The following is a 15080-nucleotide window of genomic DNA, read 5'->3' as shown; positions in this document are numbered from 1 at the left end:
AAAGGTGCGAGACTGGATAATGCAGTTTCATCGTCAGAAAATTCTGTAACTCTGATATTTATGTTAAACGATATATTCATAGCCCACTGGTCATTAAAGAAAAGAGATATTAAGAAATTATCGTCATTATTGTTATTTATTATATGAATTATATTTTTATTTATATCATTATATAATTTAAATATCATATTTTATTACTCTGTCGATATAAGTGTGTATATATATATGTGTGTGTGTGTTATATATATATATATATATATATATATATATATTTTGTTTGATATCTGTGACATCAATCGTTCGATCGTCGATTGTCAGAGATAATGTCACTTTTTGAACAATCTGCTGAAACTTCAGACTATTCTTGACATTTGCAAGAAAATTTTCCAATATTTCGATTCCTCAAAATTTCAAGTAAAATTTTACACTATTTTAAAATTAAATTTATATGATTAAACAAGTATGAACGGATTAAAAATATGGGCATTACAAGATCTATCACACATGTTGCCCGCTAAATGCCTGCAGGTATATTCATCAAGTTTCCAACCTTGCCACTTACAATTAGTAAAAATTAATTGTTTGATTATAAATAATATATAACATAATATTGGAGAGAGAAAAAAAATGTTTTAATAATATAATATTCCAAAAGATTTTGGCACAATTTGTATTCATTTTTAAAATTTAATTTGACAATTTTTTCGCACTTATATATTGAAAATAATTAACATTATGTGTAAAATCTCGCATTTTTTAAAATCAATCCACAAATCAAAGAAATATATGTAGAGATAAAGCTAAAAATATAGATTTTTCTAAATTATGTAAAAATATGCTTAGATTTGATAACATTTTTATTCTCGAAATAAATTAGCATGAAACACACGTATCCACGAGCATGATTAAACGTCGCTTTTGGAGCTTATTCAACTTTTCTCGCATGAAAAAAGATACTCGTGAAAGCAGGATGATCAATTCATTAAGACTTTCCAACGATGTGAAATCCATCTTTACGACAAAGATAACTTCATCGGAAATCGCAGCGATAACTCTCAGTACTCGATCGCCCATGCATTTTTTAAATTTCGAGACAAATACTGAGATGAAGCATCCAAGTGCATTGGTAGATGTAACCTCAGCTGGTGATTACGGTTTTATGCATGGCGATAGAAACGCGATTACTAATAAAGACTATTATGGTGATCGCGCTTCACAACTAGTTTCCACGCTTCAAGAAAGTCGAGAGTCTGTAAGTGATGATACGATCGAGCAAGTATGGACTGATAATTTATCGAGCGGTGTCGCTTCGAGAAACGTGGATTCTCTGTCTCCTGTAAAATCGGAATCGAATAAACCGGAGATCAATCATCGGCAATCACGAGATCAATTCAAATTACTGAACGATCAACATTCACAAGAATATGACACATTTTCGCAATCTGCGGAATTGCGAGATTACACGCACAAAGATTCTGTTTCGAATGCAACGGATCGACTTCAGCAGCAATCGCGGATTACTCGATGCATTCCTCAAACGCTTGCGATCATCTCCATGAAACAGCTATATCCTCGTCGCGAATATCACACGTGGAAAATTTCCCAAATAGATAATGGCATAAAATGCGATGATTTCTTTACTTTTGATATTCGAGGCGTGCAACGAGGACAAAGTGCACGCTATGGATTATCTCGATTCGATGGGTTGACTTGCTCCGAAAGTTCGGCCAACCAAGGGTCTTCTCTGCTGTGTCTATCTTCTGTACCGCATCGCGATTTTTCCTCGAAAAGTTGTATCATGATTCAGAATTCTGTTCCAAAAATTGAAACTTTGGGAAAGGATTTGTTTGGAAATCCGCGATACGCACATCCAGGTGTTTTAAAATTTTAGATAATAATTGATTTCTGAAACTTATAATTTAAATAATCTTTAACTTGAAATGATATATGTGTACATGGAATATATTTAATCAAATTTTTTTCATAGATTTAATTAAAAAAAATATATATATAGAACATTTATATGAAAAATGACATCTAATAAAAATAGACATATTTAGTCTGTAATTAATGTCATTTAAAGATTAACAATCAATGATTGCCGATCACAGGCGTGTTTCTGGCAAAACTGCAATCATTCTCTAACTCTTCGAGAAAATCTTCCGAAGATGATGAGTGTAAATCGCAACGAAGAAATGCGGAACGCGAAATGGAGAACGACTTGTGTTCTCGCAGAGCTGCGAGAAATCGCCGAGACGAAAACGAGAAGAAGGGCGAAAAAACTCAACAGAGAGACGGGTGTGGTCAGAATAGATGCGTCTCGTCTTGCAATAGCGCGAAGTATGAAAACGAACAGGAGGACGAATCTTGCAAACATAGAATATGTCCCGAACTGTTGGTACGAAAATGCAATTGGGAGAGGGAACCGGATGAATCTTATCAAGAGCACGACGCAAAAGAACGTTCTAATTGCTCGCAAAAAAAGGAAAAAAATAACCAAAGTAAAGCGGAACAGCGTATAATTACTCTTTTTTATTTTTACAGTATTGTAGTTGCTTTAATATTCAAATTTAATTTTTACGCGATGCATCACATGCATGCAGAATAGTTGAAATTAATATCTCAGATTCCTACAGAGAAGTAAATAGAAATTATTATTGCTTTTATCATTTATTTGACTTCAATATGAACGATATATTTATTGATATGAAACGATATATTTATTTACATCTTTCTAATTTTTCTATTCTTCCCATTTTCGCCAATTGTGCTTGCCATGTCTTTTATTATTTTATTCAACAATTTTTCTCGTCTAAAATATGCTACTATCTTTAACTCTCCGATATTATTCGATCAGGACAACGATCGAAATCATGCGCAGAACGCAAAAATAATGAGGTACCTTTGCGCGAGGGCAAGAATTCAAAAGAATCGAAGAAAAAGAAAGATTGTCGCGATGCGAATTTTGAGAATAAGCGATGTTTAAAGGCCTTGCCAAAACGATGTACCGAATATAACAAATTGCGAAATTCCGCAAGCGATCGGAGAAGAAATTCTCCTCGGATCAACAATAAAAAATTTGGCAAGATAGAAAAACGGCGTTACTCGACACAATTGATTTTCCCCGTTTCGCGAGATCATAGATCATCTCCCTCCTTGATTCCCGATATCGTTCTCAACACGAACATGGGAAAAACGACGAAGGCATTTTACTCTAGCTGCAGCGAAGACAAGAAGGTCCCGACTTGCGACGAACAAAAGAGAAAGTGCGAACAAAACAAATGTATGAAAGGTCCAGCTAACTGTTTGCCGAGAAAATCAGACAAGATGAAAAAAGATGAAGAAAAAATGACATGTGAAACCAGGCAAAAATCCTGCGATCACACGGAATACTGTTCTAACAGAAAGTTGCAACCTACAGGCAAGTTTTACGTCTCGTAAATATATTCTGTGTATAAATTCGAATTATAAGTTCTTAATTCTCCTTTTCTCTATATCTTTAAACAGATTTTACATTTATTTTATTTTATTTTATTTTTTTTTAATTTTTCTTTGCAGGTAAGGTGCCGAAAAAACAATCCATCAATTACCGCGTAAAGTAAAGGATATAAGGATATAAATCCTTCATTATCTTTTTATATTATCATAGTTTATATAGAAAAGAAACTTTATTAAATTACTAATTAATTTTAATCTTATTTTTTTTTTTGTAGATAAGAATCCTAAAGAAGAAGAATCAATGAAAGAAAAAATAGATCGGGAATATAAAGAGATAAAAGAATGCAAAAAGATTTTAGAGGAGGTTAAAAAGGGAGAAAAAAAGGGTAAGAAAAGCGAGCCCAAAAAAGCTGAAACGCCATACAAATCAAAGCATTTAGAGCGCATAATCAGTCCATGTAGAGAACGAGCTTTAAGAGATACTAAGAAGTTTATAAGTACGCCGAATGAGCCATTTTTTTCTAATTCTATGAGTACCTTATACAAGATGCAGAGCATTCAATCTAGTATCATCACTGGCGGGATTCCAATTATCCCCAAGTTAATATTTTAGCTTATTTTTAGATTCTATTTTCATAGTTAACTCTATCTCTTTAGAATTCAAAAATCAATAAACTCAGAGAAAGAGAGAAAATAAAAAATTCTAATATATCTAATTATCTCTTATTCTAATTTCTGATTTTTGTAATTAGTACCATAAAAATTATCCACAATGATTGCAATTATTCATATTATATTGCAAATACTTGCGATCAATAATCCACTATGGTTGTAATAATAAATCATTTCATACGATGGAATTACAGAATTTTGAAGCTGTTGAATATGATGTTTGATCGATTATTCTCTATCACAAAAGTGAGTTATCAGAATGATTTTGCTATCAAACGAACTACGAGTCATAGTAAAACGGTTCAGAATTATTCTGCAAATAATAGCGATTTTATTCACGGGGATGAATTGCCGAATTATGTCGAAATAGAGAATGAAGATGAAGAAGAGGACGAGTGTGATTGGATCATTGGTCGACCGACTTCCGGAATCAATCGAATAATCTCAAAGGTCAGAGTAATTTATTATATATTGATATCAAATACATAATGTAATTATTAATATTAAATTTTGATATGAAAAAATTTAATATGCAAATAATATAAAAATTTGGCTTGTTTGTTAAATATAAAAATGTATTTAATATATTTAATATTTAATATATTTTCTACATTTCACAATATTATATTTGAAAAACGTAGCGGTAATTCGCGATTAAAGATAAAGTACAGATAAAGTTTGCATATCGCGTAGTCTGAATATCTACGCTCTCTCTTTGCTTTTTCTTTCTTGTCCCAAAACTAGAAAACTTTAATTATATTTACATTTATTTGCTTGAAATATTACGACACTTGTAAACGTACGATTCTCTCGTAACGAAAGAATATAAAAGTACTTTTTTTATTTATGAATATATAATAGTGTTAATAAATATACATTTACATGCGCAAATATCTTAATCAAAAAATATGATCCTTTGGCAAATACGATAATCAATTATTTTGCGATATAATTTGCTCGAGCCTTGTCCTAGATAGGGTAGTCAATCGAAAGATGTTCCGACATTATTTAACCCTGTTTCGTTATAGACGGTAACTCAATTATTCTCCAACTCGGACGAGCATTCAATTATTCCCCGAAAGAGGCGGACGCGAAACGTGATGCGAGCAACGCACCTCACCGGGATGTTTCTCGCGCCCTTTACGAGATGTCTTTGTAGCACGACGAAGGCGTGAATGGCGCGGTGGGCCAGGAGGCCCAATTACGAGTTTATTCAGTCGTCGCCACGGGGTATCGCGGTGCCGCTCCGTAGGTACCTACCTGGCGCCTGTCCCTTTATCTCTAAGGTAAGAGCGAGAAGAAGAGCACGCCCCGAGTGAGAGAAGTAGGGAGGAGAGCGGAGAGAGGCAACGTTGAAATGCGGGACGGAGGGGGTAGAGAGAACGCGAGGACGTCTCTGCGGGATTCCCGCCGCCACTTATGGGAATGTGATACGAGCTTTTCGTCGGATGCTCTCTTGCGTTTTCGCATTGTTACGCAACCGTCCTTCTCGCATCCGCGTCACCCTCGTGCTCCCCGACAAAGGGAATCAATGTCAATGCGCGCTGCGCCTTGCCGCGTACACAGGATGACGGGAGAATGCGGAGAGGGAACGCCGAAATAATGATCGCGAGCGTGTAATAAGCGCGCAAATGCGTGTGAATGTAAACCGAATCGGACGTATGTTGCGTTGTAATGACGTATGATGACGCGAGACATCGAGAGTTTATATTTCCAGCTGATAAATTTTTCAGTCGATGATAAAATTTTTATCATTTTATTACAACATCGTGAGATTTTCGAAATTGTTCGAAATCGCATTTCTTCATCTCAAAAAATATTAATTGCACTGTTCATTTCTAAATAATTTTTAATTAATTAAGGCTATACTTAAAATACGTAAGGTATATAATACTTTTATCATAAAAAGTGTGATAAAACTTTTATCACATTTTAATACAATCAAATTGTGTTAAAGAAATATAAAATCATTTTATATGCATTTGCATTTGTACTATTATATACTTTTTAATCTCGATTTATTCCAATTCCCCTTTTATTCATTTTTCATAAAGCTGTTTACATCGTGTTTAATCAGATATGCGAAGTAACTGATGATAAGTACGTCGGAATGATTACGGATCGTCGTGGACTTGTCCCATCAGCAAGATCGAGCGGTTGTTTTGGTGGTTCTTTAGGTCGAACCGGGAGAGTCCCTCAGACATCACATTATGGTGTCAACGACTTTATCGTGGACCACAAACCGCTGGCATTCGTGCATCGGGGATGAATGGCGACGCGCCACGGGTGGCATCGGAGTGCGTACAATCCGAATAAAATGTATCAATTCCCCGTCATCGTGATGCCGAGTTTCCTTGCCTGAAGATTTGATTGTGCTCTTTTGTGCGGAAGAAGGAAGTCTCACAACGGACATCCTTCTATTATTATGTGACAAGCAACGTGTGATATACATATTGCTAACTCATGTATAAATGTAAAACAATAAATATATAGGAAAGTATATAAATTTAAACGTACAACGAGCGAAAATGTTAAACTAATCATCAAGTGTAAGTAATATACATTTTCATCTAGACAATTATACGTATACAAATAAAAAAATTATATCATTAAATCTCGAATATATATTTATTAAAAATATTAATAAGGAAGAATATGAGATTATAAAGATTACTCTCGATGCAATAGTCCGTCTAAAGTCAGCATCCGTCGGCGCTGCACTGCCGTCGGTGCATCAAGATCGATGCAAGATTCTCTATACAGTTTCCTCAAGTCAGATCTTCTTCAATAAATTTTGCTTTTGATCGCGCCGTTCAATGCGTTGAATTAACGCCGCTCTACGTAACGTAATGCACGATGCAAAATTGTAAACGGGAAATGTCAAAGTTGACGGATAATTCAAAAGGAAAGATTCTTTTCCCGACACGTTCGTCTTTTCTCAATGTCGTCGGCAAGAACCGCGGAAAGGGCGGAAGGGTTCCACACACGTCGGTTCCCTGACAGTCGAAGAACGTCAATCCCACGTCAGGCCCTTCTTCGATTCGTGCAAACCAAACGGCATTCTTCTCTCGAGTGCTCTAGGTATATAGAAAAATCTGTCACACATGCATTATTTTAGGCTTGTTTTTCCAAAAGTGCCTACGCCGTCTGAGAAAACAAGGCGTCGCGACGTTTTCCTGCTTGCGCCACGTGATTCTTCACGCTCGTTACGGCTTGCGCGATTTGCCCACATGGTTTCAATAGAGAAACTGCAGGTTCTATTATTTGAAAATGAGGCCAAACTTGTATTTTGAAAACTTTGAGCTTTCAGAGAATTTTATTCTAACAACAAATGCGCAGAAAATTTTATTTGAATATTTTATTAATTTTTACGACACACTTATTTTCATAATTTATTTTTATAATTATCGTTGTATTCAAGAGGTTTCTTTCCTAGGAAATTCAAGGAATAATAAAAGTTAATTTCCGCCTTCACTTTCCATTGACCTATGCGTTACAGGATAAAATTTTTATTTTGACTTTGAATTGGAAAGAATAACAAAAGATTAAAATAAATTTTATCCAATTTATTTTTGCAATTTATTTAAAAATTTCAATTTTTTTCTAGATTTTCTAGAACATTCAAGAATCAACGCGTTGTCTTATTTTTTCCAAGTTTTTTTTTCAGCATATAAAAGAGATATTGTAAAGAGTCGCGCATATACTCGACATCGCGTTTCGCCGTAGCTGCTTTCTTACGCGGTTAAATCGGACGAGGTCGGCGATTTCGCTGCAGCAAGGAGACGTGTGTTATTCTAGCCTGAATACGACGACGAGAGAGCGCACAGTGCCTTAAGTAACGCAAAAACGCAAGCGAGCGCTCTGTCCGTGAAACTTTATCCAACTTCTGTTGTAAGTAGCTTCTAAGCGACGTACCTTTCTTCCGTGAGGGCGTTCATAAACCCCGCGCGAGTGTTATAAATCGATTTTTCCCCGGGGAGGCTAAGCCGTTGCCTCTACCTTCCCCTCTGTCTTCGCGCACCTCTTTCAACCCTCTCCATTTTCTCTCTCTCTCTCTCTCTCTCTCTCTCTCTCACTCTTGCGCGAACACGAATAGATCGACACTAATAACGAGATCTTTAACGCGCTTCCCCCATTTATTTTCTTACGCGTGTCGTTTTATTCGCGTAATTTGCTCACATAATGAATAATAATGCCGCGGCACGACAGCTCGTTCGATTGTGGCAATGCTTCTTGGGAGCGTAATAAGCAACGGTATCTCGCAAATGATTATTTTATCGCGCGCTGGAGCTATTAATTTCCTAATCGGTATACTTAAATTAATAAATTTTTGCTACGGTCAATCTAATTTGATACGATAGATTCTCTCTCGCGATATTATATAAATCTCATAATCTGCTTTCTTCTTCCCTCGTCGAGCTATAAAATATGCATTCCTTTACTTCATTCTTATCCACTTTGTCTATTGTTTATCTCAACTGTAATAAATCTTACTTAATGTAAATATCAAGTTACAACAAAAACAACAATATGTTCTTTAACTCTTCTGTTTATCCCGATCGCGTTGGTTGATAAACAACACCGAATAACCGATGAAATATTATTTCATATACGGTATATACGCGTAATTTGGAGATTTATATGCGGATACAATATTTACCACGCACATCGACATAAAAGTCACGTCGTCCTGGCTTGCGCGTCATTAAGAGAGCAGACATCCAGAGAAGTCGCGAATTTAACGAGCTCCTCGGAAGGATCCGCAGTCTGGATGCAATTCGCTCGCGTGTCTCCTCTCTCTCTCTCTCTCTCTCTCTCTCTTTCTCCCCCTCTCTCCCTCCCTCCCTGTCTTTCCCACTCTATCTCTTTCTCTCTACGCATTACAGCACGCTCGCGCCGGATGCTAGTAACGAGGCTCATTTGGCGGCGCGCGCGCGCGACCAATGGCGCGACGGTATGGTGGCGGTATGGTGTCCAGCATCCAATAGCACCGCGCGTCATGCAGCTGTCAGTGTGGCCACGCCCATCGCCAGTCCGCACTGTAACGCGCATGACGCACTCGGCTCATCTCGCCGACACGCCGCATCGCCAGTCCCTTTTGGTGCGCGCGTGAGGAGAGTGTTTCTCTCTCGCGTGGCTGCGAGAGAGACGAATACGGTCCCATTGATCCGCCGCCTCGAGGCTGCTCTCGTCCAAGTGATCTGGAATCGCGATCGGAATCCTCTTTGAAAGACGATCTGACGCGCGAGTCCAGTCGTACGATCGGCAAATTTAAGACAGAGAGAATCGCGAGAAACACTTTTTCCGCGAGCATCGTCGGTGTGTTTTCTCTTTTTTTTTTATTCGTGACAAGTATCCCGACAAAAAAGTATACCTTTCTCTCGCGTGCTGTGTGTACGACGCGAATCTCAACCGAGTGAATCGCACGGGTGGAATTTTCCGGCACACCCGTTTTCTACGCGAAGGCGCGGTCCTGAGAGACTATTATCGAATCTTGTTCGAAAATCGGTCCAAGTGTGCCGAACATTATCAACATTCTTAGCTCGCATTGAAAATTTGCCAGTGCGTATTTTAGTGACGCATAGTGTACAGAGCGAGAATGTGAGATTTCAGCAAGCGAAGAATCATCTTATCAAAGGAAGAGAGCGAGAGAGAAGACAGCGTCATTGCGCGCGTAAAAATTTGATTTTACGCGTAAATGGCATTAAATTGTCAAATTATTAAAAGAGGTGGCAATTGTTGAAGCGGTTTGATGACATTTTCGAGAAGAGGCGTCGATGGGATTGAAGGAGTGCGAGGGGGACGCTCGTTAAGGCGCCTCTAATAATAGCGGCGCGCTCGCGAGTGTACCAAGCGATCTATAAATAGCGGTCTCTGGCCCCGTGGAAACACGAGCCCGTGGATTTCACGGTGCAACCTGTGTGCCCGACAGCGAAAACGGGAGAAAGAGCAGGCAATCGACGAGAGAAGAAACTGGGCGGCCACCGATTCGCTACATAAGTCATCGCGCGCACTATATAATACACGGATGAATTTGTGGGACGGAAAAATTTTCGAGAAGCATGTGATTGGATGATTGTACGAAAAGTATTTCGGTGGATGATCCCGAGCCAGAACGAGAAACGGAAATCGACAGAGGCATAGCGAAGATCATCCGGGATGTGATTTAATTTTCGACTTTTTGAAATCTACGATCTAAATATTCGCTGCAAGTTATAATAATAATATGTCGAGCAATATTTAATCTGCGAACGAGAAATGTTCAGATACAATCCACAAAGTTAAAGTTATTTTATTTATTCCTAACTTCTTAAGTGACTTGTGTTAAATCGAAAATCAGTGATAAAGAAACGGAGATTCTTCCGACTTGAAACTTGTGAATCCAGCCGACCGTCGGCTGGAAGCTAATCACGAGACTGATATCAAGAAGAAATCGTTCTTCGGTAACGCCGAGGAATCTTTTTTTCTTTTTTTCGTTGTGACGTTCGCGGCTCAACCGGTGTGATATCGTGCGCCTAAGCATGAGATTTTTCACGCAATCTCCTCGTGACTGCAATCAGCGGCGATCGTAGAAACATCAAAGTGCAAAGTTGCGACGAGTATCGATGCCTTGGAAGGACATACGATCTTTTCCAAACAATCATCGACGATTTATCAGACGGATTGCGAAAAAGTGTCTTCTTTTCTGCTTCGAGTTACACGCAATACAGTGCACACAGTTTACGCAAATTTACATACTAATATTTAAAATTTATTATTAACATAATTTAATTAAACATACACACACACAAGAAGAGAAAAGGAAAGAAATATTTCGCGCGCATAACGATAATTAAGAATCGACGCATTAAACTGGTGATTGACTTTGGACTAGTATTGGTATACACTTGGATCATCGAGTTACTTTCATTATTGCCTTACATGGACTTTCATCATACGTGCTCTTCATCTTCCACCGCTGACACATCGTTACAAACTTGCAATTGCAGCAAGATCCCGAACTATAATTAAATTCCAGTTATCAATCTTTTTAATCTTACTTAATATTTATATTAAAATAACATCTGGATATTTGAGTTCCTCCCGATCCTAGATCAAGACGCATCGCACGATGTCCTCGTCCGGACGTTCTAAAAATTCACAGTAATTCCACGGAGGATAATCGTCTGACCCACTCGTCTGAAGATGAGCGGCGAGTAAGAGGAAGAGGCGCTCCCCCTCGAGCGACGGGGACCGTCGGATCGCGAACGCCAAACGAATAGGACGATCGCACGGGGTCAGCAGCACGGTGGAGAGCGGCGGTGCCACGGTGCGAGGGGTCGTGGTGGACCCCGGCGATGACACAGCCATGATGGCCTACGGTGGCACCGCTGGTAACGGGGGTGCGATGGGCACGTCGGCGGGTGCCGGCGGCGCCGGTGGCACGGACGTTCTCGGTACCGCCGCCGGCGACTACAGCCCCCAGAGCACGCCCACACCCTTGACCGGACACTCGACGACGAGCGGCACGGTGGAGAACGCTTACACGCCCGGCACGACCGGGGCGGCCAGCTACAGTCCGCAGGACAGTCCGGCGAGCTCCGCCGGGGGCAGCGGTAACGGCCAGCTGCCGAGTTTCGGCTTCACGCAGGAGCAAGTCGCGTGTGTCTGCGAGGTAAGTCGTGTCGGGTCGGTTTTTTCCACGGAGCCCCTCTCGTAAGATTCGCGAAGACGTTCACGAAGTAATATACGAGAATAATGTCTTGAATAATCTCTCGAAAGATGTCCGAGAGATTTTTAAAAGGATAAGCGCGATTTTGATGTTAAAATAATTCAAATTGTATTGTGTTGCGTCGCGTTTGACATAGTGAAAATTAAATTGGAATTTTGTTGTCTCTCGTGACTTTTATTAGAGAGGGTCTCTAGTTGCTTGACACCGTGTGTTGCCATCAGCCGCTCGTTGACACGCTTGTCATGTTCAGAAAACGTGACATTCCACTAACATTCCGATTAAAACTCAGTTCAAGATATAAATTTCTCGTAATGGTTACGATCACAGTAAACGCTAACGTACGAATCTTGACGAATTAATAGAAAATGTAACATAATGATTCTTATGCTTGAGTTAAATACATTGAATATTTTGTTCGCGCTGCAAAAAGGGTAGCATTAGTTTTATAACTTTATTGTATTAATTATGAACAAAAATATAAAAAAATATATTAATTGAAAATATTGTATATGTTCGCGCGTAGAGTTGATGAGCGGTTGATGGTGAGTGTGAATAGCAATCGTTGCATTTTTCTCGGCGAAATAACACTGGTCGATTTGTAACTTTCGCCAAATTTAAGAGCAAAATGATCTAATTTTATGATTACGTACGACGAAATGCGCATTGAATATCATTATTTTGCGTTGCAAGTTTTTTTTTTAACGTTGGATATTCGAATCGCGCATCTCTTCAAACATAATTTTCATCTCATTCAATTATTTTTTCAAGTATCTATTATTGCGACGTAATTTTGCATATTCTCCTTTCTTTATGTTTTTTTTTGTTTCTTATTTTGTTACGTGATTATTGTATGTATATTTAATATTTTGAAAGAAAATATATGTTCTATCGCGCGCGTAGATATTTCATAAAATTATATATATATATATATATATATATATATATATATAATATAATATATTTGCATGCGCGGATGCCAGTATCATCGCGTTAACTGCCATTTAAAAATATGGAAACAACGGAGATCTTACGTCGCCGCGATGATGAAATTATCGCCGCGACAATGTAGTCGTTATATCGCCGACAATATGCAGCGTTATGCGCCAAGATTTGCTTGCATGTCACATGCTTAATGGAATCTGCACGATTTTACTGTAACCGTAAATTGTTTTGCGCGCGACGTTTACGTCCCTCATATCGAACGTCCCACGTGTTAATTCATCCTGTTCGAAAGAAAGAGAGAGAGAGAGAGAGAGAGAGAGAGAGAAAGAGATGATTTTCACGAAGGTACTTCCCGCATACGCTTGGCAAAATTCTCATTAATTCTCCATTGCACACTCGTCAAATTGCATTTGTCAAAATTGCAGACTCGAATTATTTATTTGCGAAGATTGTCGCTATTAATAAATATAAAATAGGAAACTTTGATAAGAATATCTTACGAATTTAATAAATTAATTCTTGCATTAAAATCATATGTTATATACAGACATTTATTGCGATATGTTTTTTAATCGAGTAAAAAACGTTTATTTAAAATATATCTCGAATTTTGAAATGTTTCTTGGATGTTTCTTTTAGATTTTTGAATTACTTGCTTGATCTATTTAGTTTGGGATTTTTTACTGTGAAAGTATATATCAGAAATTTACATACTTTTTGTATTAGGCAAGAAGATGAAAGTGCTTTATTCGCGAATGATTGCAACGTGCGACGATTTCCGCACGCCGATCAACGAATGTGATCATTATAAAGATAATAATCGACTGTGTGTGAAGAAAGATGAGTTTGCCAAACGCGAAAGTAATCGATCGCATAAGGCGTCTTTGCACGTGCATAGCCCTCTGTATGTGTGTGCGTGTGCTAGCGCTATAATTAATATAATTATGCGGCTAGACTTTTAACTCCTTGCCCACGTCGCACAGAAGGATTACGATGTAGAAAATTTGCGAGTGAATTTTATAGAATGCGAAGATACTCTCTCGGTTAGCATAAGACGCGACCTGCGAAATTGGGTCGCTATCGCGTATCGATCTGTTCAAAAATATATAGTGATTGTTGCGATATTTTCTGTGACACGTGGGCGCTAGTTGTCTTGTATCATTCGAGGTATTATTCATCGATAGATATTTCAAAGAATAAAAAAAATCGTTTCACCGAATGTCACCGATTCTATTCGCTCGATCTCGAATCCCGACGAGGGATCAATCGTATACTACGAGAAAAAGGAAAATGGTAGGACTGAATAATTTTCTTTTAATTCTTTAGATTATTCTTGAATATCGATTTCTTTAAATCCCAGTTTTAGTAGTATTATATAATTTAAGTTTAATATATAATTTAATTTGGATCTAATTTTTTTCTTTAATATAATTATATATAACTTTTTTCTTTCATATAATTATAAAATTACAACTATTTAAATATTTGCATTCATCGAATATCCGTATAAATTAATAATTACATACATATTAATTCATAAAAATTATTTACTTATAATTACATCCAAGATTCAATGAAAAGATTGAAGGTGATGCTCTTCAGTATAATTATCTAATAAATCTGAAATAAAGATGGAAGAAAATTTCTGAAAAAATTGCTTAGAATATGATTTTTTCGTACATTTATTTTTCAATATGTATAACGCGCATCATATCACAAAGTTATTCAGTTCTAGAAGAAAGTGGAATGAAATTGCGCGATTTCTGATTGCGGTAGCTGTATTAGTTGCAGTTAGTCCGATCTCAAGATCTATGTCATACGTTTCTCTTCGCTTTCGGTGACGTGACACTCATTTCTCATTATGCCACGCGGCCAAGATTAATCGGTCGTACCGTGAAAATTCGGCGACATCCGGCGACGACGGCGAGCAGACAAAGATGACAGGTGTACAGAGCTCATATTGCCAATTAAGCGGTGATTAAGAATCCATCCGCGTACGATCAGCGATGTCTTAATTTTGTGTCAGTACTTTTGCAGTAATTAATTTCACGTGCTAGAGAGAAATTTATATCACTTCTGACAGTCGGTTAATTGTAATGTAATTTTACGCGTACTGTTTGTACAAAATTTTTAGAGAATGGAGAAATGAAAAAAATCAGAAGAATAAAGAGCAAGAGAGATATGAAATTTGAGATACTACACGATAAATTAAATTTCTTTGTAATCAAAAAAATATAAAAATTTAATTATGTTATATTATTGAGAAAAATATAAAAATATGCCAAAAATGTGATGAATTTATCTAATTTGTATTTAT

At 37.6% G+C, this 15080-nt stretch overlaps 1 protein-coding gene across 7 annotated transcripts in view; it reads left to right on the top strand.

The window, feature by feature from the left end:
- Positions 1–9215: 9215 nt before the first annotated feature.
- LOC126858198 (homeobox protein SIX2-like) overlaps positions 9216–15080 on the top strand; it is a 47327-nt gene continuing 41462 nt past the window's right edge. For all 7 annotated transcript variants that reach the window (XR_007688626.1, XR_007688622.1, XR_007688624.1 and 4 more), the window contains exon 1: positions 9216–11764. Coding sequence is in view for 1 of the 7 variants with exons in the window: in XM_050608350.1 (XP_050464307.1) it covers positions 11459–11764 (306 nt within the window). In the remaining 6 variants the exon portion in view is untranslated. The remainder of the gene's footprint in view (positions 11765–15080) is intronic.

Source organism: Cataglyphis hispanica, chromosome 2, assembly GCF_021464435.1.
Source record: "Cataglyphis hispanica isolate Lineage 1 chromosome 2, ULB_Chis1_1.0, whole genome shotgun sequence".
Taxonomy (NCBI): Eukaryota; Metazoa; Arthropoda; class Insecta; order Hymenoptera; family Formicidae; genus Cataglyphis; species Cataglyphis hispanica.
This window is presented reverse-complemented; position numbering and strand designations above follow the sequence as displayed.